General features: G+C 43.2%; 1 protein-coding gene and 1 pseudogene across 3 annotated transcripts; one reads left to right on the top strand and one right to left on the bottom strand.

Annotated features, from left to right (window-relative positions):
* The first annotated feature begins 398 nt into the window (after positions 1 to 398).
* Positions 399 to 5,264, top strand: LOC117084892 (annotated as a pseudogene).
* A 13,287-nt stretch (positions 5,265 to 18,551) lies between these two features.
* On the bottom strand, positions 18,552 to 25,441 carry CUNH4orf36 (chromosome unknown C4orf36 homolog). 3 transcript variants are annotated; one of them, XM_033214171.1, is made up of 4 exons: positions 25,190 to 25,441; positions 24,446 to 24,583; positions 19,143 to 19,297; positions 18,552 to 18,915 (listed from the first exon to the last, which is right to left on the bottom strand). In XM_033214171.1, the coding sequence occupies exons 2-4, from the start codon at positions 24,508 to 24,510 to the stop codon at positions 18,782 to 18,784; spliced, it is 354 nt and encodes a 117-aa protein (XP_033070062.1). In that variant the 5' UTR covers positions 24,511 to 24,583; positions 25,190 to 25,441; the 3' UTR covers positions 18,552 to 18,781. The 3 variants fall into 3 exon arrangements, with proteins under 3 accessions (XP_033070062.1, XP_033070061.1, XP_033070063.1); XM_033214170.1 differs by having other exon boundaries at positions 25,278 to 25,441; XM_033214172.1 differs by lacking the exon at positions 25,190 to 25,441 and having other exon boundaries at positions 24,446 to 25,169.
* Between the last annotated feature and the right edge of the window lie 393 nt (positions 25,442 to 25,834).

Raw genomic sequence — 25,834 nt, 5'->3', positions numbered from 1 at the left:
GGTTGGATTTTTAACTATTGTGACCTAAGCAAGCAGTTTAAGCCCAAGAAACTAATCACATGAGATATGAGATTCTCACTCTGATTGGTCACTGAAGCTATGAAAGCTCTTCAATTGCTGGTTGTTTTTTTTGGGTTTGTGTGTGTGCGTGTGGGTGGGTGGGTGTGTTTTGTTTTGAGACGGCGTCTTACTCTGTCACACAGGCTGAAGTGCAGTGGTGTGATCATAGCTCCCTATCCCCTCAAATTCCTGGGCTCAGATCATCTTGAGTGCTGTTTTTAAAGAGAAAAGCCCATATTCACTGGTCCTGAAGTAAATTGTACATAGGCCTCACCCACCTTAAGTAAAGTTAAGCTCTTTATCAAATACATGGGCCAGCAAGGGCCTTACTTAGCACAATGCTGGCTGAAAGCAGCCTCAGCAAACTCTGGCTACGTAAGTACCAAGTAAGCAACACCTACCAGTCCCAGTAAGCAAGACATGCAGGCTACAGAATCATAGTGTGTTACGGGGAAAAAAAAAGCCACACATCCAGGCATCAGCAGGTACTAGAGGTCTTAATGAGAGCAGAGTGTCAGCAGGGCATCAGCAGATATTGGCAGACCATACAGGCCCCAGGTCAAAGGTGGACCAAACAAGTAACTCAACAGCACAGGTTTCTGGAAAATAACGAACTTTGAAGTGACAGGAATCTAGACTTGCGTCTCATCACTCCCTTAAAAGTTGCATCACCTTGAGGCAGGGCACAGGGGCTCAAGCCTATAATCCCAACACTTTGGGAGGCCAAGGCGAGTGGATCACTTGAGCCCAGGAGTTCGAGACCAGCCTAGGCAATAAGGCGAAACCCTTATTTTGGCAAAAACTGCCAAAACTAGCTAAGGCGGTTGTGGGCGCCTGCAGTCCCAGCTACTCCTTAGGCTGAGGTGGGAGGATTGCTTGAGCCCGGGAGGTCAAGGGTGCAGTGAGCAGTGATTGGGACACTGCACTCCATTGAGAGTTAGACCTTGGTCTCAAAAAAGAGAAAAAAAAGCTGTGTCACCTTGGGTAAGTTACAGATCCTTCACTTAGCCCCCCAGTTCCCTCAGAACTAAAACAGAGATTTGAAAATGTACCCAATAGGCCGGGCGCGGTGGCTCACGCCTGTAATCCCAGCACTTTGGGAGGCCGAGGCGGGCAGATCACAAGGTCAGGAGATCAAGACCATCCTGGTTAACACGGTGAAACCCCGTTTCTACTAAAAATACAAAAAAATTAGTCAGGCGCGGTGGCGGGCGCCTGTATTCCCAGCTACTCGGGAGGCTGAGGCAGGAGAATGGCATAAACCCGGGAGGCAGAGCTTGCAGTGAGCCGAGATTGCACCACTGCACTCCAGAATGGGCGACAGAGCGAGACTCCGTCTCATTAAAAAAAAAAAAAAAAAAAAAGAAAAGAAAGAAAATATACTCAACTAAACATGCACCTGTAAGCCAGCCATTTCTCTCCTGGATGTATTTACTCCAGAGAAATGAGAGCATATGCCCAGATACCACTCACAGCAGCTTTATTTGTAAGCACTGAGAACTGGAAGCAACCCAAATGTTTATCAATAGGTTCCCGGCTAAACGAACTGTGATATATCCTGACAACAGAATCCCACTCAGCAATAAAAAGGAATGCACATGCAATAACATGGATGAATCTTAAAATAATTATGCTGAATATAAGAAACCAAAATATAGTATATACTGAATGATTCTATCTATATAAAATTCTCAAAATGCAAACCAATTTATAGTGCCAGAAAGCAGATCAGTGGTTGCCTAGAGGCTGGTGGTGGGAGAACAGTGAGAAGGGATGGATTACAAGGGGCACAAGGAAGCTCTTGGGCCAATGGCATGTTCATTAGCTTCACGTGAGGGTGTCCCACAGGTGCAGACACATGTCAAAACTCATCAAAATCGCATACCTTAAGCAGGTGCAGTTTATGTCACAGCCAATTACACCTCAATAAACCTGAAAAAATATGTGGGTCAAAGAATTTATAAGAGAGAACAGCAGAATCAAATCCCTTGAGCACTCTTCAAAAGTGGCACCTTTTTGGTCATTTGTGGTGACTCACACCTGTAATCCTAGCACTTTGGGTGAATCGCTTGAGTCAGGAGTTCAAGACCATCCTGGGCAACATGGCAAAACACTGTCTCTACCAAAGATACAAAAAAATTAGCCGGGCATGGTGGTGCATGGCTGTAGTCCCAGTTACTCAGAAGGCTGAGGTGGGAGAGTCACCTGAGTACAGGACATCGAGGCTACAGTGAGCCATGATCACACCACTGCACTCCAGCCTGGGCATTGGAGTGAGACCCTGTCTCAAAGGTGAAAAAAAAAAAGTGGCACCTTTTCAAACAATCTTTTTTAAAAAATTATTAGAGACAGGGTCTCACTCTGTTGCCCAAGCTGGAGTGAAGAGGCATAATCATAGCTCACTGCAGCTTCAGACACCTGAGCTCAAGCGATCCTTCCAACTCAGCCTCCTGAGTAGCTGGGACTACTGGCCGTCCCACCACACCTGGCTTTGACAATTTTTAAAGTAATACAATCATTTATCCAACAAATACTGATAGAGTGGCTACTCTGGGTAGGTATTATTGTAGACACTAGAGACAACACAGAGAAACACAGACAAATAAAAAAGCAAGCAAATAAATAACTGCAGAGAGTGATGTGAGTGCTGTAAAGGAACTCAAACAAGGTGCTGTCACTGCAAATGACCGAGTAAAAGGAAAGGCCAATTTCTCTAGGGGTGGTAGGGAGGTCCCAGGAGGCCTCCCGCAGCAGATGTTATTTCAGCCAAGTCCTCAATAATCAGGAGGCAGGCCTGCAAAAATGTGAGGGCTCAGAATCTTGGGGAAAATAAGCAAGAACAAAGGCCCTAAGGTGGGAACAAGTCTGATATGTCGGAAACAGCAAGTAGGCCATGGTGCTGGAGCCCAGTGGGGCTGGATGATGAGTGGGAGGAATGAGGTCACAGAGCAAGGCAAGTATCAGAAAGCACAGGGCCTGGTAGGCCGTGGGGAAGGGCATTACTCGGAAGTGACAGGATCTTTTTGGCAATAACATGATTGCCATTTTTAAAATATCACTGTGGCTGTTGAGAACAGACTATAGGAAAGTCAAAAATGAAAGCAAGGAGGTCAGTTAAGAGGCATTCTCCATATTCCAAACAAGAGATGACGGAGGCTAGGGTGAGGATGATAGAGGTAAGAGAGAAACTGATACATGTGGGATATATTCAGGAGGTAGAGCCCATGATACTCGCCAATAGATTGGACCAAAGAGGAGATGAGGGACCTGGAGGAATCACAGATGATTCCCTGGGTTTCTGGCCTAAGCAATGGCATAAAAATTGTGCCATTTACTGGAATGGGAAAGAAGATAACTGTTCTTAGAACTACAATGAAAAGAGGTTATAAAGTACAGTGGCTCATGCCTGTAATCTCAGCTCTTCAGGAGGCCGAAGCAGGAGGATCATTTGAGGCCACGAGTTTGAAGCTGCAGTGAGCTATGACGGTGCCACTGTACTCCAGCCTGAGCAATGGAACAAGACCGTGTTTCTAAATAAAATAAAATCAAAAGATGAAAAGAGGTTAGGGAAACCTCTGTCCTAGGGAAAGCAAGATCCTGAGACACAGACAATGAGCAAAGGGGAGACTTTCTCCCTCCATTCTTCCTGCTCTGTCAACCGATGGCGTAAGTCCTGCCTCATAAGAGCCTGGCCCAGCCCCAACCCCAGACTTTCTTCTCCTCCTGATGTTAGAACTCTGCTCTGCTCTTTCTCACCCCTTTCTCCCTTGCAGGGTTGTGGTAAGGACTAAAGAATATAAATAGAATGCCTAGAAGAGTTTCAAGTATATAATAAATTCTTGTTAATTTTTTTCTTTCTTCTGTTTGTTCTTTGTTATTAGATAAAACGTTTTCATGGATAAAATGTAATACACTTTGTCAACCGAAAATAAAAAGATTCCATAAATTCCAATCATTCACTGTTAAATTTCTATGCTGAGTTCTCTTTCCCATCTTGCAAGATAGTGGGTGAAAAGGCTGAGAAGCCAGATCCTAAAGAGAAGAAACCAGAAGCCAAGAAGGCTCATGCTGGTGGCAAGATAAAAAGGGGTAACCTCAAGACTAAAAAGTGCAGGAAGGAGAAGCCCCATTGCAGCTGAAATCCTGTCCTGGTCAGAGGAATTGGCAGGTATTCCCGATCAGCTGTATCCCAAAGCCCATGTACAAGAGGAAGCACTCAGCTGCGGAATCCAAGGTTGGAAAGAAAAAGGAAAAGGTTTTTGCAACTGTTACAAAACCAGTTGGTGATGACAAGAACAGGGATACCGGGTGGTTAAACATCACAAAATGCCTAGATATTATCCTACTGAAGATGTGCCTCAAAAGCTGTTGAGCCACGGCAAAAAACCCTTCAGTCAGCACATGAAAAAACTGTGAGCCAGCATCATCCCTGGGACCATTCTGATCACCCTCACTGGGCGCCACAGAGGCAAGAGGGTGGTTTTCCTGAAGCAGCTGGCTAGTGGCTTGTTACTTATGACTGAACCTCTGGTCCTCAACCAAGATCCTCTACAAAGAACACGCCAGAAATCTGTCACTGCTACCTCAACCAAAATTGATATCAGCACTGTAAAAATCCCAGAACATCTTACTGACGCTTACTTCAAGAAGCAGCAGCTGCGGAAGCCCAGAAACAGGAAGGTGAGATCTTCAACACAGAAAAAGAGAAATACAAGATTCCAGAGCAGCGCCAAATCGATCAGAAAGCTGTGGACTCACAAATTTTACCAAAAATCAAAGCTTTTCCTCAGCTCGAGGGCTACCTGCGATCTGTGTTTGCCCTGACGAATGGAATTTGTTCTCACAAGCCAGGCACGGTAGCTCACGCCTATAGTTCCAGCACTTCAGGAGGCGGAGGCAGGTAGATCGCTGGAGCTCAGGAGTTCAAGGCCAGCCTGGGCAACATGGCAAAACAGCATCTCTACTAAAAACACAAAAAAGAAAATTAGCCAGGTGTGGTGATGCACGGCTGTGGTCCCAGCTACTGGGAAGGCTGAGGTGGGAGGATCAGTTGACCCAGGAGGCAGAAGTTGCAGTGAACCAAGATCACGCCACTGCACTTCAGCCTGGGCAACAGAGTGAGACCCTGTCTCAAAAAAAAAAAAAAAGAAAAGAAAAGAAAAAGAAGAAAAAAAGAAATTTATCCTCACAAATTGGTGTTCTGAATTTCTTAAGAACCTAAGTAAATAACTGATTTTAAAAATTATATTCCAAACTATTTTTCGTTAAAAAAATTACAGCACGCAGGCCGGGCGTGGTGGTTCATGCCTGTAATCCCAGCACTTTGGGAGGCTGAGGCAGGTGGATCACTTGAGGTTAGGAGTTCGAAACAAGCCTGGCCAAGGTGGGTGAAACCCCATCTCTACTAAAAATACAAAAATTAGGGCCAGGCATGGTGGCTTACGCCTATAATCCCAGCACTTTTGGAGGGACAGGCAGGCAGATCACAAGGTCAGGAGATCAAGACCATCCTGGCCAAGATGATGAAACCCTGTCTCTACTAAAAATACAAAAAGAAATAGCCAGGCATGGCAGCACATGCCTGTAATCCCAGCAGGAGAATTGCTTGAACCAGGGAGGTGGGGGTTGCAGTGAGCCGAGATCGCGCCTCTGCACTCCAGCCTGGGCGACAGAGCAAGACTCCATCTCAAAGAAAAACAAAAAAATTTCAGCATGCAATTCACCTGGGGTTTAGATAACCAGTTCATTTTTTTCTCAATATCTGCCTCTTCTATGCTATCTCTCTTTTATTCTGCATAGTCTCCTGGATGAACTCAGAGACATCCATGGTTTCAGTTTTCTTTTTTTTTTTTTTGAGACGGAGTTTCGCTCTGTGGCCCAGGCTGGAGTGCAGTGGCCAGATCTCAGCTCACTGCAAGCTCCACCTCCCAGGTTTACGCCATTCTCCTGCCTCAGCCTTCCGAGTAGCTGGGACTACAGGCGCCCGCCACCTCGCCCGGCTAGTTTTTTTTTTTGGTATTTTTTAGTAGAGACGGGGTTTCACCGTGTTAGCCAGGATGGTCTCGATCTCCTGACCTCGTGATCCACCCATCTCAGCCTCCCAAAGTGCTGGGATTACAGGCTTGAGCCACCGCGCCCGGCCTGGTTTCAGTTTTCATCTCTCCGCTTTCCCTTTCCTGAGCAGCACACCTGTAAAGCCCACTCTACTGGAGATCTCCACTAGAGTGTCTCCTGAGAGCTTCAAACACCAACCTAACGAAAACAAAATGTATCTCCTACAGGCCCAAGGCAATTCTTCTTTTCCCGTTCTGACGACAGCATGTACCCCATGGCCCAAGCCCACAATCTAAAAGTCATCCTAGGCTCCTCCCTTTCATTCACTCGCATCGTTTTTCCCAAGCTATGCTGTGATTTCTACTTCTTCCACGACTCCTGAGTCAGAGCCGCATCATCTACTCCACCTTCACTTCCTTAAGTCATGTGCTTTGTCACACCTGGATTACTGGGAGAGCTTTTCACATGACAGATGGAGATAAAAAATAAGCAGAAAAACAGCCTTGAAGGAACACATACGATGCAGGGAGAAGAAATCTATTTTGTATCCTCACAGATAAGAAAAACTAAGCAATTATGAATAAAACAGGTTACCTTTACCAAGGAGAAAGGCAAGTATTCAGAGAAAAAAATAAAAATATAGTAGCAGGAAAGAAAAACTTATTGTGGTTGGAGGACAAAACTGAAAGGATCTCCCACAAATTGCAGCAAAAGGCAAAGGGATAAAAAACAAGAGAGAAAAGATAAAAAATTAGAAGGCCAGTGCAGTACATGAATAGTAGTACTTCTTCTAGAAAGTGTAGGGAAAACAAAAAGATAGAAATACATACGAATTAATTTTTAAGATAATTTCCTAGAAGTGAGGGGCATGAGTTTCTAGACTGCAAGGGTTTGAAGCATGTCAGGTATAATGGATAATGGTAAGAGTAGCTAACACGAACAGTATTAGGGCTTCCTCTGTGCCAGGCACTGTTCTAACTGCTTTAATATATTTAACTCATTTCCTTATCAAAACCATCATTATCCACCTTTTACACATGTAGAAATTAAAGCTGAGAAAAACTGAATAACCTGTCCAAGCCAATACAGTCAGTAAGTGATAAAACTGGCATTCAACTGCAGCTGGGCCGTGCTGTACACTGAGTGCTCTAAATCACTGTACTACACTGGATGTGAATAGACTTACACCGTGATTCCCATCAGGATACTGGGATCTAGGCGAAGATGCCATAAGCTTCCAGGGAGAAAAAGCAGGTCTCAAGGAAGGATCCAGAGTAAAAATGACTTCGGAATGCTGACCATAATAAAACTAAAAATAAATGAACGGGCTGGGCACGGTGGCTCACACCTATAATCCCAGCATTTTGGGAGGCCAAGGCAGGCTGATAACCTGTGGTCAGGAGTTCAAGATCAGCATCGCTATAATGCTATCTCTACTAAAAATATAAAAATTAGCCAGGCATGGTAGCACGTGCCTATAATCCCAGCTACTAGGTATGCTGAGGCAGGAGAATCGCTTGAACCCAGAAGGTGGAGGTTGCAGTGAGCTGAGACTGGGCCACTGCACTCCAGCCTGGGTGACAGAGCGAGACTCCATCTCAGAAAAAAAAAAAAAGGAAATGAACAAAGCCTTCAAAATTTTGTAGGAACGTTATTTACAACCTACAATGCTATACCTAGCCAAGCTATCAATGACATCTTGAGAGTAAAATAAAGACTCTAGACAAGAAGAACTCAAAAAATTTTCCTCCCATGTACCGTATCTCAAGTAACTACTGGAGAGGATGCTGCACCAAAATAAAGCAGCAAACCAAGAAAGAGGATGATCACACAAGAAACAGGGGCATCTGCACAGAAGAGAGTGAAGCGAATACCCAGGAGGATAATGTCAAAATCACAGACGGAGAGTTTGCTCTAAGTATGAAAATAAACAGTCCAGGTTAGAGCAGGACAAGACTTCTTACGGGCCTTCTTGGGAAGGTGAAATAATAAAATACATCAGAACGTTTTGAGAGGACTAACAACTGGCAAGGAGCATGGGGTTAACAAATAAATATTTCATGATAAATGCATGGAAAACTAAGCAATTACTAAATCTAATTACTAAATTTCTAAATCCTGCAAAAAGCAAGTAACAGGGAAGGAAAATTAATCATAGTTTACTACATAGATCAGTTCTGAAATGTTCATGTACTGCTGTGGTATGAATGTTAATGTCCCCCAAATATTTCATGTTGAAATCCTAATTGCCAGGGTAATTATATTAAGAGCCTTTCGGAAGGTGATTAGGTCACAAAGATGGAGCCCTCATGAATGGGACTAATGAATGCCCTTATAAAAGAAGCTCCTCGGAGCTAGCTGGTCGCTTCCACCATGTAAAGACACAGCTAGGGAATTGCGTACTCAAGAAACAGCTCCCGTCTTCACATACGTTCCTATCCTCGTGGATAGGAACTATCTATGAGGAACAGGTCTTCTCCAGGCAGCTGCTGACTCCTTGATTTTGGACTTTCTAGTCTCCATAACTGCAAAAAATAAATTTCTGTTGTGTATAAACTACCCAGTTTATGGTATTTTGTTTTATCAGCCCAAATGGACTAAGACACATAGTCACAATAATGTTAACATTTAATACTGATCTAAGACAAATTATAATATAATCTAATGATACATTTAGAGGGAATAGAAAATGTTCTACATCTGTGGTAAGGTTAAGAAAAAAATAGGCCATGTGTGGTGGCTCACACCTGTAATCCCAGCATTTTGGGAGGCTGAGGCGGATGAATGACTTGAGGTCAAGAATTTGAGACCAGCCTGGCCAACATGGTGAAACGCGATCTCTACCAAAACTACAAAAATTAGCCAGGTGTGGTGGCACGTGCCTGTAATCCCACCTACTAGGGAGGCTGAGGCAGGAGACTCACTTGAATTCGGGAGGCAGAGGTTGCAGTGAGCCAAGATTATGCCATTGCACTCCAGCCTGGGCAACAAAGTGAGACTCCATCTCAAGAAAAAAAAAAAAAAGAAAAGAAAAGAAAACGTTATCATCTATATTGGGAAGTCAATAGATTGTGCCTAGAAAGAAAAAAAAAGAAGTAGTAATACCAATGTGTTATTTCAAGTTTTCGAGTTACGGAGGTACATAACAAAATAGGTAAAAGAGGTGAAATTAGTTGACTCTACAGTAGAAATGAGTGGTAGTGGCATAGAAAACTATTATTTTATTTATTTATTTTTTATTTGTTTTTTTCTTGAGACAGAGTCTCAGTGGCGCGGTCTTGGCTCACTGCAACCCCCACCTCCCTGGTTCAAGCAATTCCCCTGCTTCCACCTCCCGAGTAGTTGGGATTACAGATGCACGACACCATGCCTAGCTAATTTTTTTTTTTGCATTTTTAGTAGAGACAGGGTTTCACCATGTTGGCCGGACTGGTCTCGAACTCCTGACCTCAGGCGATCCACCCACCTCAGCCTCCCAAAGTGTTGGGATTACAGGCATGAGCCACCGTGCCCGGCCTATTTTATTTTAAGACAGGGTCTTTCTCTGTTGCCCAGGCTGGAGTACAGTGGTGCAATCACAGCTCATTGTAACCTCAAATTCCTGAGCACTCAAGGGATTTTCCCAAGTGGCTGGGACTACAGTCATGTGTCACCACATCTGGCTGATTTTTTCTTTTTTTTTTTTTTGGCTTTTGTAGAGATGGGGTTTCAGTCTTTTTTTCAGACTGGTCTTGAACTCTTGGCCTCAATAAATTCTCCCACCTCAGCCTCCAAAAGTGCTGGGATTACAGGCATAAACCACCATGCCCAGCTTGGGAACTACTGTTTTAAAAAACAAATCTTTATTTAAAATACATTTATAGAAGCCGGGCAAAGTAGCTCACACATGTAATCCCAGCACTTTGGGAAGCCAAGGCGAGTGGATCACCTGAAGTCAGGAGTTCAAAACCAGACTGGCCAACATGGCAAAACCCTGTCTCTACTAAAAATACAAAAATTAGCCAGGCGTGGTGGCATGCACCTGTAGTCCCAGCTACTCAGGAGGCTGAGGCATGAGAATCACTTGAACCCAAGAGGCGGAGGTTGCAGTGAGCTGACATTGCACCACTGCACTCCAGCCTGGGCAACAGAGTGAGACTCAGTCTCAAAAAAATAAATAAATAAAAATAATATAAAATAAAATACATTTATAACTGGTAATGTTTAAAAAGAGAAACAAACTGAGTTCCACTGAAATTAAGAGATTTTCTCATGGATATACAACTAATTGGGGCAGGGAAGACTCTAGAACCCAGATCTACTAAAACCTAGAGTTTTCTCTATATTACTATCTAAATCTGATTTTTAAGAAATTAAAACTAACAGCAGCAATGCCAGATATATTGTGCAGTAGATTTGTGGGCTTTAGATTTTAAAATATTTACAGTTTTCAAATAAAGTATTGGAAGTATTATTCCTGGGACTAGATGGATTAGTGACAGTGACCTTAAAGGAAAGAGTACAGGCCACTCAGTGGGATGTGAACTACAAAAATAAACATACAGCATGAATCTTGTCACAGTCCAAAACATATATTGATACAGCTGCAGATAGCTAATTTTTTTAAAGAAAATTGAATTGGTTTTGATTTCCAAAGAAATGAAAACACACTAAATTTCTGCTAAAGGCTATCTTTGGTTGTGTAATCATAAAATGGTCTGTTTCCACATTTTAACTAGTTAACAATCCAGCTGTAATATTTATGATACTTGCTGAGATGGAGGAAAATTAGTCAAAATGTCAGAAAGAACAAATAGGAGAGGACAGGTGCGAAAAGGAAGTGGGAAGAAAGAGTAGAGTGGGTAATCTGGTGAAAGCTCCAACTCCCAGACTTTCAGCCAAGAAATTTTGGGAGTGTTTCTGGTTGGCAGATCAGAGTCTTACACAGAGCACATTGGAATTTTATGAGGCAAATGTGGACTAGGAATGTGGATGTTCCACCTTCTCAAGTCACGCAACCAAGGCTATATACAGTGCCTGGGTTCTCGACAACTTTTTCCAGGTCTGAGGATCACTAAATCAAGTGAGTCACTCACACCGAAACTCCTGAAACAAAATGCTCTTCATTTGTGCCATATGTCACAGATGGAAGAAAGTATTGGGATAATTCAGATAATGGCTTCTAAATATGTTTAAGCAGCAACCACCAAACACAACTCCCTAATCTGAGGTTAAACTATGGGCCTACATGGATTATAGGCCCCAGGAATGTTTTGACTGGTCCGCACATTTATAACATCTGTATGTAGATATAAATCTACATTTATAAAATCTGTATTTCTATAATTACAGATGTACTGATATGTTATCTAGAATTTACTTCAAAATAACCCAATAGTGGGCACTGGGGTGTGGAAAGTGAGTGAGTATAAGTGAAATAAAATTGGCCGTGAGTTGATAAGTGCTGGAGTAAGGTGATAGAGACGTAGAGATTCATTTTCTTATTCTTACTACTCTTGCATGTTTGAAATTTTCCACCATAAGGAGTTGCTTGTGTTCTTTTTTTCATCTTTATTTTCAGATTCTCTCAAAAAATTGGAAGATCTTCCCCTTGGGAAAATCAAACTGGAAGATTATCCCCTCGATGCCACTCTAGCATGACACTGACAGGCTGGAGCTGAGCAGCTACTGCCCCTTTGGAGAAGGTGCATGCTCTCCCCTTCTCCAGTCTCTGCACTCCCTGTATGGCTTCACTGGACCATCTTGCTCATTTATGCTACCGACTTAATATTGGAATAAATAGGTTTGTAACCTCAAACTTATCCATAACCCCCAAATCCCACAGTGATAGCAATGTATCAAAAATTGTATATTTGCAGAGTGATATCAGTATGGTGGCAGAATAGGAAGCCTCAGATCCTCATTCCCCAAGGAAGACAGTGACTTAACAATACACAAACCGAACTGCTTTCGTAAGAACTCCAGAAACAAGTTAAGAGGTTGCAGCACCTCAGCAAGTGCATTGAAATGGGTAGGAAAATTCATGGCATTTGACCTGCCCTAGCCATTCCTTCTCCCATGCACAAGGTGGCACAATCAGGAGAAAAATTCTAACCCCACTTTTTCCTCAGGAGTGAAAGAGATGAATGCACTGTGTATCCAACATTCTGGTTTTTCAGTGATGCTGCTCAAGGACTTGGTTCTATCTTACCTGACTTGGAACAGTGACCAGAACAGCAGTTTGGATGGCAGGTTGGGGGGCCATTGAGAACAAGGGCAAGCTCCACAGTTTGTTACAACACCAGAGGGAGTGTAGTACCACAGACAGACACCAGGAAAAGCAAAAGATGATGAGCTCCAGTGAAGAAGCAAGCAAACCTTTTTTAACCGAGAAATTATACACACAAGCCCAGAGAAGATGCATTCCCAGAAAGGTCTGAGAGGTCCCCATACACTCTAGCCAGGCTGACTGGTGAAGACCCTCCCCTGCTTATTAAGCCAGTGTTTAAAGAGTGGGAGAGGTAGCTGTTTTTTATTTGGCTTTGGGGGTTTTGGTTCTTTTGTTTTCTGTTTTTAGTTGTTTTTTTTTTTGTTTGTTTTTTGAATGCCTGAATCTCAACAAAAGGTCACGAGGCCTACAAAGAAACAGGAAAACATGGCCCGATCAAAGTAACAAAATAAATTTCCAGAAACCAACCCCCAAAGAAACGCAGGCCTATGATTTACCTGACAAAGGATTCAAACTAAACATCTTAAAGATGCTAAGTGAGCTAATAGAGAAGATAAACAACTAAACAAAATCAGGAAAATGATACATGTACAAAATGAGAATATCAACAAAGTCACAGAAACCATTTTTCTAAATCTGGAGCAGAAGAATACAATAACTGAATTTTAAAATTCACTAGAGGAGTTCAATAGCACACTGAATCAAGCAGAAAAAAATAGAGTCAGTGAATGTGAAGTCAGATCACTTAAAATTATTGAGTCAGACAAGCAAAAAGAAAGAATGAAGAAAAGTGAAGAAAGCCAAAAATACTTCTAGAACACCATCAAACAGACCAATATATGCATGATAGGAGACCCAGAAGGAAAAGGGAGAAAGGAATAGCAAGCCTACTTGAAGAGATTAATGGCCAAAATCTTCCCAAATTTGAGGAAGAAAATGAACATACAAATTCAAGCAGCTCAACAAATTCCAACTAGGATAAACCAAAGTGACCCAAACCAAAACACATTATTATCAAACTGTCAAATGTCAAAGACAAAGAGAGAATCTTGAAAGCAGCAAGAGAAAAGTGACTCATCTCATACTAGGGAGATCTTATTAGACTATAAGCAGTTTGTTTTGTTTCTTTTTTCTTTTTAATTTTGAGATAGGATCTTGCTCTGTCACCCAAGCTGGAGTGCAATGGCATGATCATAGCTCACCGCAGCCTTGAACTCCTGGGCTCAAGCAATCCTCCTGCCTCAGCCTCTGGAGTAACTGTGACTACAGGCACATACTACCATGCCTGGATAATTTTCTTTTTATTTTTTGCAGAGACGAGGTCTCACTATATTGCTCAAACTGTTCTAAACTCCTGGTCTCAAGTAATCCTCCCACCTTGGCCTCCCAAAGTTCTGGGATTACAGGCGTGAACCATCGAGCCCAGCCTACCAGCAGATTTTTGAGCAGAAGCCCTGCAGGTCAGGGCCAGGTGTGGTGGCTCACACCAATACTCCTAGCACCTTGGGAGGCCAAGGCGAGCGGATCACTTGAGGTCAGGAGTTTGAGACCAGCCTGGCCAACATGGTGAAACCCCGTCTCTACCAAAAATACAAAAATTAGCCAGGCATGGTGGTGCTACTCGGGAGCATGAGGCAGGAGAACTGCTTGAGCCCAGGAGGCAGAGGTTGCAGTAAGCCAAGATTGCGCCACTGCACTCCAGCCTGGGTGACGAAGCGAGACTCCGTCTCAAGTAAAAGAAACCCTCCAGGCCAGGAGGGAGTGAAGTAATATATTCAAAGTGCTAAAATGGAAAAAGCTGCCAACCAACAACAGTATGTCTGGCAAAACTGTCCTTCAAAATTTTAAAAAAATTAAAACTTTCCCAGATAAACAAAAGCTGAGGAGGTTCATTACCACTAGGCCTTCCCCCTTCAAGAAATACTAAAGAGACTCCTTCAAGTTGAAACAAAAAGACACTAGACAGGAACACAAAACCATAGAAAAATATAAAACTCTCTGGTAGAGGTAAATATGTAGATAAAATATAGAATTAAGCCGAGTGCAGTGGCTCACACCTGTAGTCCTAGCACTTTGGGAGGCAAGGCAGGCAGATCACCTGAGGTCAGGAGTTCAAGACAAGCCTGGTCAACATGGCAAAATCCTGTCTCTACTAAAATTAGCTGGGCATGGTGGCGCATGCCTGTAATCCCAGCTACTCAGGAAGCTGAGGCAGGAAAATTGCATGAACCCAAGAGGTGGAGGTTGCAGTGAGCCGAGATCACACCACTTGACTCCAGCCTGGGCAACAGAGTGAGATTCCGTCTCAAAAAAACAAAAATAATTGTATCTACATATATATATATATATATATATACACATATATATATATATACACATATATATATATAATTCTATAGTATTGTAAGTAGTGTAATGCTGTTGTGTAGATCACTTTTAAGTTTGGCATAGAATCTAAAAAACAAAAGCATAAAAAATAACTATAAATTATGTTAATGAATACACAATATAGAAAGATGTAATTTCTAACATCAATACCAAAGTGGCGAAAAGTGGAGAGGTAAAGAACTAGAATTTTTGTATGCCACTGAAGTTGAATTGTTACCAGTTTTAATTAAATTGTTGTAACTTTAAAATGTTTTATGTAAAAATGGTATATTTGTTCATTCTGACCTTTGTCTTGAACTGTTTTAGTCCCATATTCAGTCATATCATGGCTATCCCCTGATTTTAAAAAAGTATCCTATCATACAAAGAATACCAAAAAGAATTAGCCATGCACGGTGGGACCATAAGCAGCTATAGTCCCAAGTAGCTGGGATTGCTTGAGTTTAGGAGTTCAAAGTTGAAGTGAGCAATGATCATACTACTGCACCCCAGCCTGGGCAACAGAGCCAGACCCTGTCTCTAAAAAATATTTTTAATTAAAAAAATAAAAAATAAGAAAGCAACTATCAACTGCATTCTATTATGGATCTTTCACCATCTGATTTTTTTTTTTTTTTTTCTTTCTGAGAAGGAGTTTCACTCTTGTTTCCCAGGCTGGAGTACAATGGTGTGATCTCAGCTCACTGCAACCTCCACCTCCTGGGTTCAAGCGATTCTCCTCCTACCTCAGCCTCCTGACTAGCTGGGATTACAGGTGCATGCCACCATGCCTGGCTAATTTTTTTTAGTAGAGATGGGGTTTCACTATGTTGGCCAGGTTGGTCTTGAACTCCTGACCTCAGGTGATCCACCCGTCTCAGCCTCCCAAAGTACTGGGATTATAGGCGTGAACCACCATGCCCAGCCCTGAAAATTTTCCATCAATGAATGTCTATTGAGTAACTATATAAGTTAGGCATTGGAACACTAACATAAGAAAGCATTCCTTTCCTGCTGTTAGGGCATTTCAAGAGAGAGAGACATATACACATATTACTCAATTTTGCAATGTAATTTTATTTCAATATGTGCAGTTTTCAGAGGCTCAGAAACATCTGCCTAAAATCATCATTAACAGAATCTTAAAGCTAGAAGCAGGACTCTTCTCTCCAGAAAATCATGAAGAACTAAAGCTTTCTCAAATTCCATCTTTTCTGAAGGAACATTAAAATATTTTGTTCTGGCAAACTTTTTACAAACAGATACATGTTTCATTCATTTTCAACGTTATGAAAAAGAATATGTGATCTGAGAGATCAAAACAGATGCCTCTTTATCAACTAAGATGGTCCATAAGGTTAAGGAAATAAAACTTACTATAGCGTCAAGGGCTCAGGGCTCAGTTGGCATGACAACTTTCTAAATTCTTACCCTTGGAAGAAAAACCACACTCTTGCTAAACTCCATACCAACAGGAGCTATCATAGCCCTCCTGACCCTGATTTACATCCCAGACCACTGCAACTCTGATTCAGCAGAGGACCAGCCTTACAAACCTTCTTTTATGAAGAGCAACTGCAGACCTTAAGCCAGTTTCTGCCAGCTTATAGAGGCTGCTCATGAACTGTCTTTGTGCCCTGTAGTTCACTTTTGACATAGAGCCAAACTCCACCTTATTTTAATGCTAAAACCCCATCCCAAAGTGAACATGGGAAGTACATTACATATATGTTTGCCCATTGCACATGTGCTTGACTACCTTCATACATATATATAGCTTTTCCCCCAAAACCTGCGGAATATGTATTATTTTATTGCGTCATACAGGCCCTGGGAGGCCTAAAACCCAGCCTGCGCTTTCCCTCTTTGAAGAAAGAGCACCTTCAGTCCACTCCAGAGACTCTCTTCCCAGTTCGCTAACTGACATCACCAGTAAAACTCTCCTTTCTACTATTTAGACATCCTGAAGGTCTTTTGGACAACAGATGGAAGCATATTACTTATACCCCCAATTAATGCCACTAACTGAAAGTGCCAGGTTGTAAAGTGAGGTATGACATGCTTAGGGCTCCATGGTGGCTCCAGAGGGCAGACCACAAAATGGTATCTATGCTCCTGGGTTACACAGTGGGGACATCAGGATGTGACATTTTTGCACACAAATTATCCATGCTACTTTTAAGAGAAAGACATAAATGACAAGTTGATTATCAGGGATTATGACTTTTAAAGAGAAATGATCAGGATTTGTCATAGGTACAGCAGCTTTATTTTGAACTAAAAATTCAGGTCAGATGGTCTGGCAAGTAGTACATATATATTGTAAGAATAAAACCAAATTTTTTTAATTTCAAGACTTCTGGTCTGCACAAAGGTCAAGAGAGTCAGCCCAATATAATGTATCTTCTATACCTAGATTATAATGATAGTGATACTCACAGTAATGGCTAACACCAGAGTAATTCTCATTGTGTGCCTGGCAGTTTTCATTTAATACTATGAAGTTGGTATACCTGTATTACCCCCATTTTACAAATGAGAAAACAAACAGAAACAAGGTAACTTATCCCAGCTCACATAGCAATAAGCAGCTGAGCTAGGATTTGAAGAAAGGCACCCAGGTCTAAAGTCTATACTCTTACACAGTATGCCACAGTGCCTTTCATAACGAAATGAAGCTAAGATACTAGAAGATCAGCCAGGCGCGGTGGCTCACACCTGTAATCCCAGCACTTTGGGAGGCCAAGGTGGGCAGATCACTTGAGGTCAGAAGTTCAAGACCATCTTGGCCAACATGGTGAAATCCTGTCTCTACTAAAAAATACAAAAATTAGCTAGGTGTGGTGGTGCACGCCTGTAGTCCCAGCCACTCGGGATACTGAGGCACGAGAATTGCTTGAACCCGGGAAGCAGAAGTTATAGTGAAACTTCCACTCCAACCTGGGTGGGAAAAAAAAATACCAGAAGATCTTAAAATGCCTACTGAATCATCTAAAAAACACTAAACTGTGCTCAAAAGTAACATTACTATCCAAGTATGCTTTATTAGTTCAAATGCTAGAAGAATTGGTTCATCCAAATCCAATACTTTCCAGTTAATCAATTCCCCATCCCCTAGTCACTCTGTGTTTTTCTCATAAGACCTTCTGTGTATTTTCATTTCACTTTCATTTTCACAACTATGTGTGTTCCATATGCTTCAGGGTCATTCCAGATAGAAAATAAGAAATTAGGCAGAAGGAAAAAGATTGACTTTTTTTGTTTTTGTTTTTTGAGACACGTTCTCACTCTGCCGCCCAAGTGGAGTGCAGTGGTATGATCACAGCTCAATGCAACCTCAAACTCCTGGGCTCAAGGGATCCTCCCATCTCAGCCTCCCAAGTAGCTGGGACTACAGGCACAGCACCACGCTCAGCTAATTTTTTAATTTTTTGTAGAGACCAGGCTGGTCCCAAACTCCTGGACCCAAGCGAGTCTCCGACCTCAGCCTCCCAAAGCACTGAGATTATAGGCATGAGACATCACCTCCAGCCTGACAATTTTTCTAGGAGAACAAAAACAAAGTAAGTTCTACTTGCTACTTCAAAATACCACATGTGAATATTCAATGATGTTTCATTGAAACTGGAAACTAGAGAAGTACTAAAAATGAAGTCTATTATTTTTCTTAACCAAATGAAATGTTTCAGTTTATCATTTTTAAGAGAATTTCTCTCTTGCCTTCTTTTTGGTCCCTCCTTGGGATCTCAAAGATGCATATTCAAAATGTCTTTTGAAAACAACACAGCTGAAGAAATTTCCTCTTCTTTTAGTGCAATTTTACAAAAATTAAAATGAATAGCACAAACGACTCAACTCCAAATGCATTTTCATCTACTTACAGTGCTGTAGCTTGTGATACAAGGAAGAAGAGTATGTCAGGGACTCAGAAGATCTGTCAGAGCTGGCCACTAACCCATAGCTGTGGGCAGTGGCCCATCCACCAGTGGGCATTCAAATATCTGCCCCGAACTTTACACAGTTAAACGTCCAGAGACCTTCATCCCCTTTGGATGCAAGAGACAGAGTACAGATTCAGTCATGAGTTGACTGTCATTTAGATGGAAGAGGTCTTCTTAAACCGGCTGGCCTTTCCCTCAGGAGAAGCTTAATTTCCTCAGATGTATTTTCTTGACATTTCAGTTTACAAAGACGCTTCACTTCATACTCCCTTTCGAGTTTGATGGCTGAAAAAGAAAATACACAAAACAATCTGACATACATTTTTCATCAGGCATAACTAAGTCAAAACTGAATATCATACAGCAAAATCCATATACTTGAATAATAAACAAGATGACAGAGCTACAAAGATAGGAGGTATGGGTGTAAATAAACAGATTTAAACATTTCTCTGACAAGCAAATGACACGCACAATTTATAACTTATTAAAGCAGAACTTAAGGAACTTACATTCTGCAGAAGGGAGCAGTCCATCTTTAATGGTGTTACATTTTGTGAGCTGCACAGAACCACCAAATGAAATTTCTTCCAAGAAAGGCAACTTGATATTGGCTAGGTTCGTGTACCAGGTCTTTGCAAGCAGTGCAAGATCCCAAGGTTCCTGTCTGGGGCAAAAATTCATTAATGCATTCAATAAATATTGATTAAGCACCTACTATGTGAGATGTAGAAGACATTAATTCTCGGTTCCATTTGCCACTAGACATTTTGGTTTATGGGGTGGGGGGCTGTTCAGAATTTTCCAGAGTTGTAATTCCAGACAGGAGAGGGAGATTTATATTAACTAATATAGAGATAATCCTGAACAATGACCAGAAATTACACCAGGAACTTTGATTCAGCCTCCATGAAGTCAATCCAATCTTTCCATGTAAGAGGATGTAGATAAGAACTGTAAGCTCCAGAGTCTTTTAGAGCTCATAAAAATGTGGTCATATTAAAGAAGGAAAGAAGGGCATAAACATACATGGAGCAGGGTGCTTGGCACAGACTAAGGTTTTGAGTGTGCGATCTGGGAATGGGGATGAAATTCCAAACTACAAAGTCAAAATAACCACTATGAACCTTTAAAAATTGTTCTCTTTCACCTAATTCTGAAATTTAAAAATATCAGCTACATGTTTCTCATCTGCAGTCAATATGAGTTCAGCCTCATATGCATGAAGAAAGTGAAAGATCTGGCCGGGCGCGGTGGCTCAAGCCTGTAATCCCAGCACTTTGGGAGGCCGAGACGGGCGGATCACGAGGTCAGGAGATCGAGACCATCCTGGCTAACACGGTGAAACCCCGTCTCTACTAAAAAACACAAAAAAAATTAGCCGGGCAAGGTGGCGGGCGCCTGTAGTCCTAGCTACTCGGGAGGCTGAGGCAGGAGAATGGCGTGAACCCGGGAGGCAGAGCTTGCAGTGAGCTGAGATCTGGCCACAGCACTCCAGCCTGGGAGGCAGAGCGAGACTCCATCTCAAAAAAAAAAAAAAAAAAAAAAAAAAAAAAAAAAAAAACAAAAGAAAGTGAAAGATCTGCTTTGGTCCAAGCAGGGGAAGTGACCATATTACACCAGCCACCCCTTTATTTGCCTGTTCCACCTTCCCGATCCTTTATCATCTAACTTTCAGGAGTGACTTAGAGTCTACAACTATTATAGATGTATTTGAACAAGTCACAAAATGTGTAAGAATGTTCACTGACACTTTTACACTTTTGGTGGGATTGTAAACTAGTTCAACCATTATGGAAAACAGTATGGCAATTCCTCAAGGATCTAGAACTAGATGTACCATATGACCCAGCCATCCCACTACTGGGTATATACCCAAAGGATTATAAATTATTCTACTACAAAGACACATGCACACGTATGTTTATTGCGGCACTATTCACAATAGCAAAGACTTGGAATCAACCCAAATGTCCATCTGTGACAGACTGGATTAAGAAAATGTGGCACATATACACCATGGAATACTATGCAGCCATCAAAAAGGATGAGTTTGCGTCCTTTGTAGGGACATGGATGCAGCTGGAAACCATCATTCTTAGCAAACTATCACAAGAACAGAAAACCAAACACCGCATGTTCTCACTCATAGGTGGGAACTGAACAATGATGAAATTTGGACTCGGGAAGGGGAACATCACACACTGGGGCCTATCATGGGGAGGGGTAGGGGGGAGGGATTGCATTGGGGAGTTATACATGATATAAATGATGAATTGATGGGAGCTGACGAGTTGATGGGTGCAGCACACCAACATGGCACAAGTATACATATATAACAAACCTGCACGTTACGCACATGTACCCTAGAACTTGAAGTATAATAAAAATAAATAAATAAATAAATAAGAATGTTCATTGAAGTGTTGAAGTGTCATTTGTTTAAAAAAAACATGGAGGCCAGGCACGGTGGCTCACATCTGTAATCCCAGCACTTTGGGAGGCTGAGGCGGGTGGATCATCTGAGGTCAGGAGTTCAAGACCAGCCTGGCCAACATGGTGAAACCCTGTCACTACTAAAAATACAAAACTTAGCTGGGCGTGGTGGCAGGTGCTTGTAATCCCAGCTACTCAAGAGGCTGAGGCAGAAGAATCGCTTGAACCCAGGAGGCAGAGGTTGCAGTGAGCTGAGATCATGCCACTGCACTTCAGCCTGGGTGACAAGAGCAAAACTCCGTCTCAAAAAAAAAAAAACATGGAAATCACCTTAATATCTATCAAGAAGAGCCTGATTAAACAAACTGTGGTACAAACATGTAATGAAAGAATAAGGATTATATTGACCTGGAAAGATAAGCAATAAAATTTTAATGTTTATATAGCACTTATTATTAGGCACTGTTTTAATCTATTTACACACATGAACTCATGTAATTACTACAACAACCATATGAAAGAGGCAGGTGCTACTACTATCCTCAGTTTACAGATTAGAAAACTGAGGAGTAGGCTGGGCATGCTGGCTCATGCCTATAATCCCAGCACTGTGGGAGGCAGAGACAGGAGGATCGCTGGGGGCCAGAAGGCCAAGACCAGCCTCGGCAATGTAATGAGATCTCATCTCTACAAAAAATCAAAAAATTAGCCGAATGTGGTGGCACAGGCCTGTGGTTCCAGCTACAAAACAGGCTGCAGCAGGAGGATCACTTGAGCCCAGGAGGCTAAGGCTGAGACTGCACTGAGGTGACAGAGTGATAACCTGTCTTGATAAAAAAATAAAGATCTCTAGCTGGGCACGGTGGCTCATGCCTGTAATTCCAGCACTTTAGGAGACCAAGGTGGATTGCTTGAGGACAGGAGTTTGAGACTAGCCTGGGCAACAAAGTGAGACCCCATCTCTACCAAAAATAAAACAAATTCACCGGGCACTGTGGTGCGTGCCTGTCATCCCAGCTACTCAGGAGGCTGAGGTGGGAGGACCACTCAAGCCCAGGAGGTACACAACATTCCAGCCTGCACTTCAGAGTGAGACCCTGTCTGGAAGGAAGGAAGGAAGGAAGGAAGGAAGGAAGGAAGGAAGGAAGGAAGGAAAGAAGGAAGGAAGGGAGGGAACTGAGGTGCAGAGAACAATTTGCCCAAGGTCACAAAGCCATTGGTTGTGAAGTTGGGATCTGAACCCAGTAAGTCAGACTCCAGAATCAGTGCTCTTGCCTATTAGGCTATACAAGATATATTGGAAGGGGATGGGCAGAGCAAAGTTCAATATGATTCCATGTGTTAAAAAGACATATGTGTGTGTGTATACATGTGTGTATGTGTCTTGTGTAGCCACAGGAATTCTAGAAAACATGTAAGACATTGTACCTCTGAGTGGGAATCAGGAATGGGAATAGGGAGAGAGAGCATTTTTATCTACCTTTCATACGCTAGATGTTTTTAGTGTATTGTTTTTACAATCCTTTAAAAACACTGAATCAATAAAAAAAAGCCCTGGGTAAGGAGTTACCTTGGCAAATGATCTCTAATGAGCGCTACTACCATTCTGTTCCCCTTGACTTGGCTATTCTTATAAATAGTATGATATCAAATACTATCTTGAGAGAATGAAAGAGAAAGCCCTGGTGTTACAGAGATTGTTCATGATATAAAATTCTGCATAACTGAAACCATGGAATCAGTGTTTTAAGTCATTCTCAGAAATAGGAGTATCTTCATATAAAAATTACGTTTATAATGATACTTAGCATAATGGTACTTGTCCATAGTTCAAGGTCTAAACACATACTAAACTGACAAAACTAAACAAAATGCAACAGTGAGTTTTCTCTGAATTTCCTATAGCTCTGGTTTTATAATCCCATAGGGAATCTTCATTTACTTCATAGAATATTGTTTAAAAGACAAATTCAGGCCGGGCACGGTGGCTCAAGCCTGTAATCCCAGCACTTTGGGAGGCCGAGAAGGGCGGATCACGAGGTCAGGAGATCGAGACCATCCTGGCTAATACGGTGAAACCCCGTCTCTACTAAAAAAATACAAAAAACTAGCCGGGCGACGAGGCGGGCGCCTGTAGTGCCAGCTACTGGGGAGGCTGAGGCAGGAGAATGGCGTGAACCCGGGAGGCGGAGCTTGCAGTGAACTGAGATCCGGCCACTGCACTCCAGCCTGGGCGGCAGAGCAAGACTCCATCTCAGAAAAAAAAAAAAAAAAAAAGACAAATTCAGTTGACACCTATTCAAACGTTTAAGAAAGGAAAAGACTGGCCGGGCGCGGTGGCTCAAGCCTGTAATCCCAGCACTTTGGGAGGCCGAGACGGGCGGATCACGAGGTCAGGAGATCGAGACCATCCTGGCTAACACGGTGAAACCCCGTCTCTACTAAAAATACGAAAAACTAGCCGGGCGAGGTGGCGGGCGCCTGTGGTCCCAGCTACTCGGGAGGCTGAGGCAGGAGAATGGCGTAAACCCGGGAGGCGGAGCTTGCAGTGAGCTGAGATCCGGCCACTGCACTCCAGACCGGGCGACAGAGCAAGACTTCGTCTCAAAAAAAAAAAAAAAAAAAAAAAAAAAAAAAAAAGAAAGGAAAAGACTGCACTACAATACCACAGAGTGAAACTACTGCGTGGTTGCAACACGTGCTCACGATGCGTTCACTGGATGACAGGCAATGTGCAAGTACTTTACATACATGACTTCATTTATAATCCACACCGCATAGCCAATTATTATATGCAGCTTGCAAATGCAGAGATCAAGGAGGAAGAAGGTGGCCTTAGGGAGCTGGGGGCAGGGCCAGGCTTAGAGTCCAGGTCTTCTTGATTGGAAACCATCCACTGCCTGCCAAAGTATACAGGATACAAAACTGACCCTTTCTACCAGCTACTTAGGTGCTCTGTTAAATACATCTGACATCGGGGCATTTTTTTGGTAGACGTGGAGGATCTAAACAAAGTTTTTTAAAAGATGTGGGTGGAAGCAGAAAATGCTGTCTTGGAACAAGAAGACCCCGAGTCTAGCCCTGACATTTCCTTACTACAGGACTGTGACTTTGATCAAACTTCTCTGAACCTCAGTTTTCTCACTTGAAAGTGTTGTTGTGTTGTAAAGACCAAGTAAGATAATCAGGAATGGGATTAACTTATAAAAGCAGTTGCCTTAAAAAAAAAAAATTCAGAACCCAGACACCTGAAAATACTTAATATAGCCCAGTATCTCATGAGGAGCATAGAGTGTCCAGTCATTTTACTTAACAAAGACACTCCCCACCCCAGTCAATGCTTACCCTGATTTAAAAATATATATATATATATACTTACACATTATAACAACTGTCCCGCAAAATGGTTTTCACTGTGTTCTTTCTTGGCAATCCATACGCCATGGCGAGTTATTACAGTACGACTTCCTTACATAGGTGTCTGATAGAATGTCACAGATAACCCTGTTCACTTTACCTGAAATGATTGCAACGCACCTAATTAATGCCTCTCAAGTGAATATTTTGTAGCCAAATAATAGAAAAAACTGTTTCTGAATGTCAGAAAGTCCTTAATAAGTGTTCATTGAACTTGAACCCCAAATGTAAAACTGTATTCTCTTTCATTTTTCCATGAACTCATTTTTCCATTTCTTGCCACCGAATAAGGAGAAAATGCTAGGTAAGTTTCATCATCCTGAGACAAAGTTTCGGTGTCGCGCTCTCTGCCCTTGCCTGAGCCTGCCAAACCAGCTCCAACACCGCTCGCCAAAATGTGTCTGACCGTGGCAGTGCTGAGCGACCAAAGGCTCTGCCTGCACAGGAACTACCCGCCCCAGCCCGGGCACTTTGAGCAGAACAATCCTTCCCAGGTTTTCCCTCATTCAAAACTCTCAGCACCACTCCCGCGTCCCCGCCCTTGCACGCCGATTCGGGACGAGTTTCCTTCCCTTCCCCGGAAGTGCAGGGCCCGGGAGGAACCGGTTCCCGGGACGGGTGGGGGCCTGTGGGCCTCGGCCGCCTACAGAGCCCGCGGCTAAGGGACCGGTCTCAGCCTCGGCTCCTTCCCACGCTGGAGCCCCACCCTGCCTCCGACTCGCCAGGAACGCGTTGCGGGCGCGGGGCTTCCAGGGTGGCGGGTCCAAGCGAGCCGGCGCTGGCGGCCTGGTTACCTGGACTCCAGGGGCTCAGACGGTCGCGGCCGGGGAAAGGAGGACACAGCGCGCCGCGCTAACCGCACATGGCCGCGCACACGCCTCGGGGCCGCGCCGCGGGCACACGCCTCCTTCCCGCTCGCGGCGGGCGCCGAGTGTGGGGCTCCCCGCGTCACGCCGGAGCCTCAATAAAGGGCTTTGTGGGGCCCGCCCCACCCGTCAGGGAGGGGACGCTGGGCCCGGGAGACGCGCCCCCGCGGGGTCAGCTCTCTGGCTACAGGGCCGAGGCAGGCAGCGCTCTCGGAACCCAGCCAACCAGCCAAAGAGAGGCCTGTAAGCCAGACCTTTCCTGGGAAGGACGCTTTCCGACAATGTAGGGGGCTGCATCCAAGCAATCTGGACTTTGTTTTGGGGCGCCATTTCAAGAAATGTACCCAGTCCTGGCTGCTGACATCTGGGGAACCGAAGCCCTGTTGCCAGCGTTCTCACGCTGCAGTGGGCGATGGCAGTGAGCTCAAAGCCCACGTGTGATATTTTAGGTGTTCGTGTTCACAGCAAGACAGCATCAGTTTCTA

The sequence above is a fragment of the Trachypithecus francoisi genome, unplaced genomic scaffold, assembly GCF_009764315.1.
Source record: "Trachypithecus francoisi isolate TF-2019V2 unplaced genomic scaffold, Tfra_2.0 Lachesis_group1, whole genome shotgun sequence".
In the NCBI taxonomy this organism is placed as follows: Eukaryota; Metazoa; Chordata; class Mammalia; order Primates; family Cercopithecidae; genus Trachypithecus; species Trachypithecus francoisi.
The sequence above is the reverse complement of the archived record's forward strand: the minus strand, read 5'-3'. Positions and strand labels throughout refer to the sequence as shown.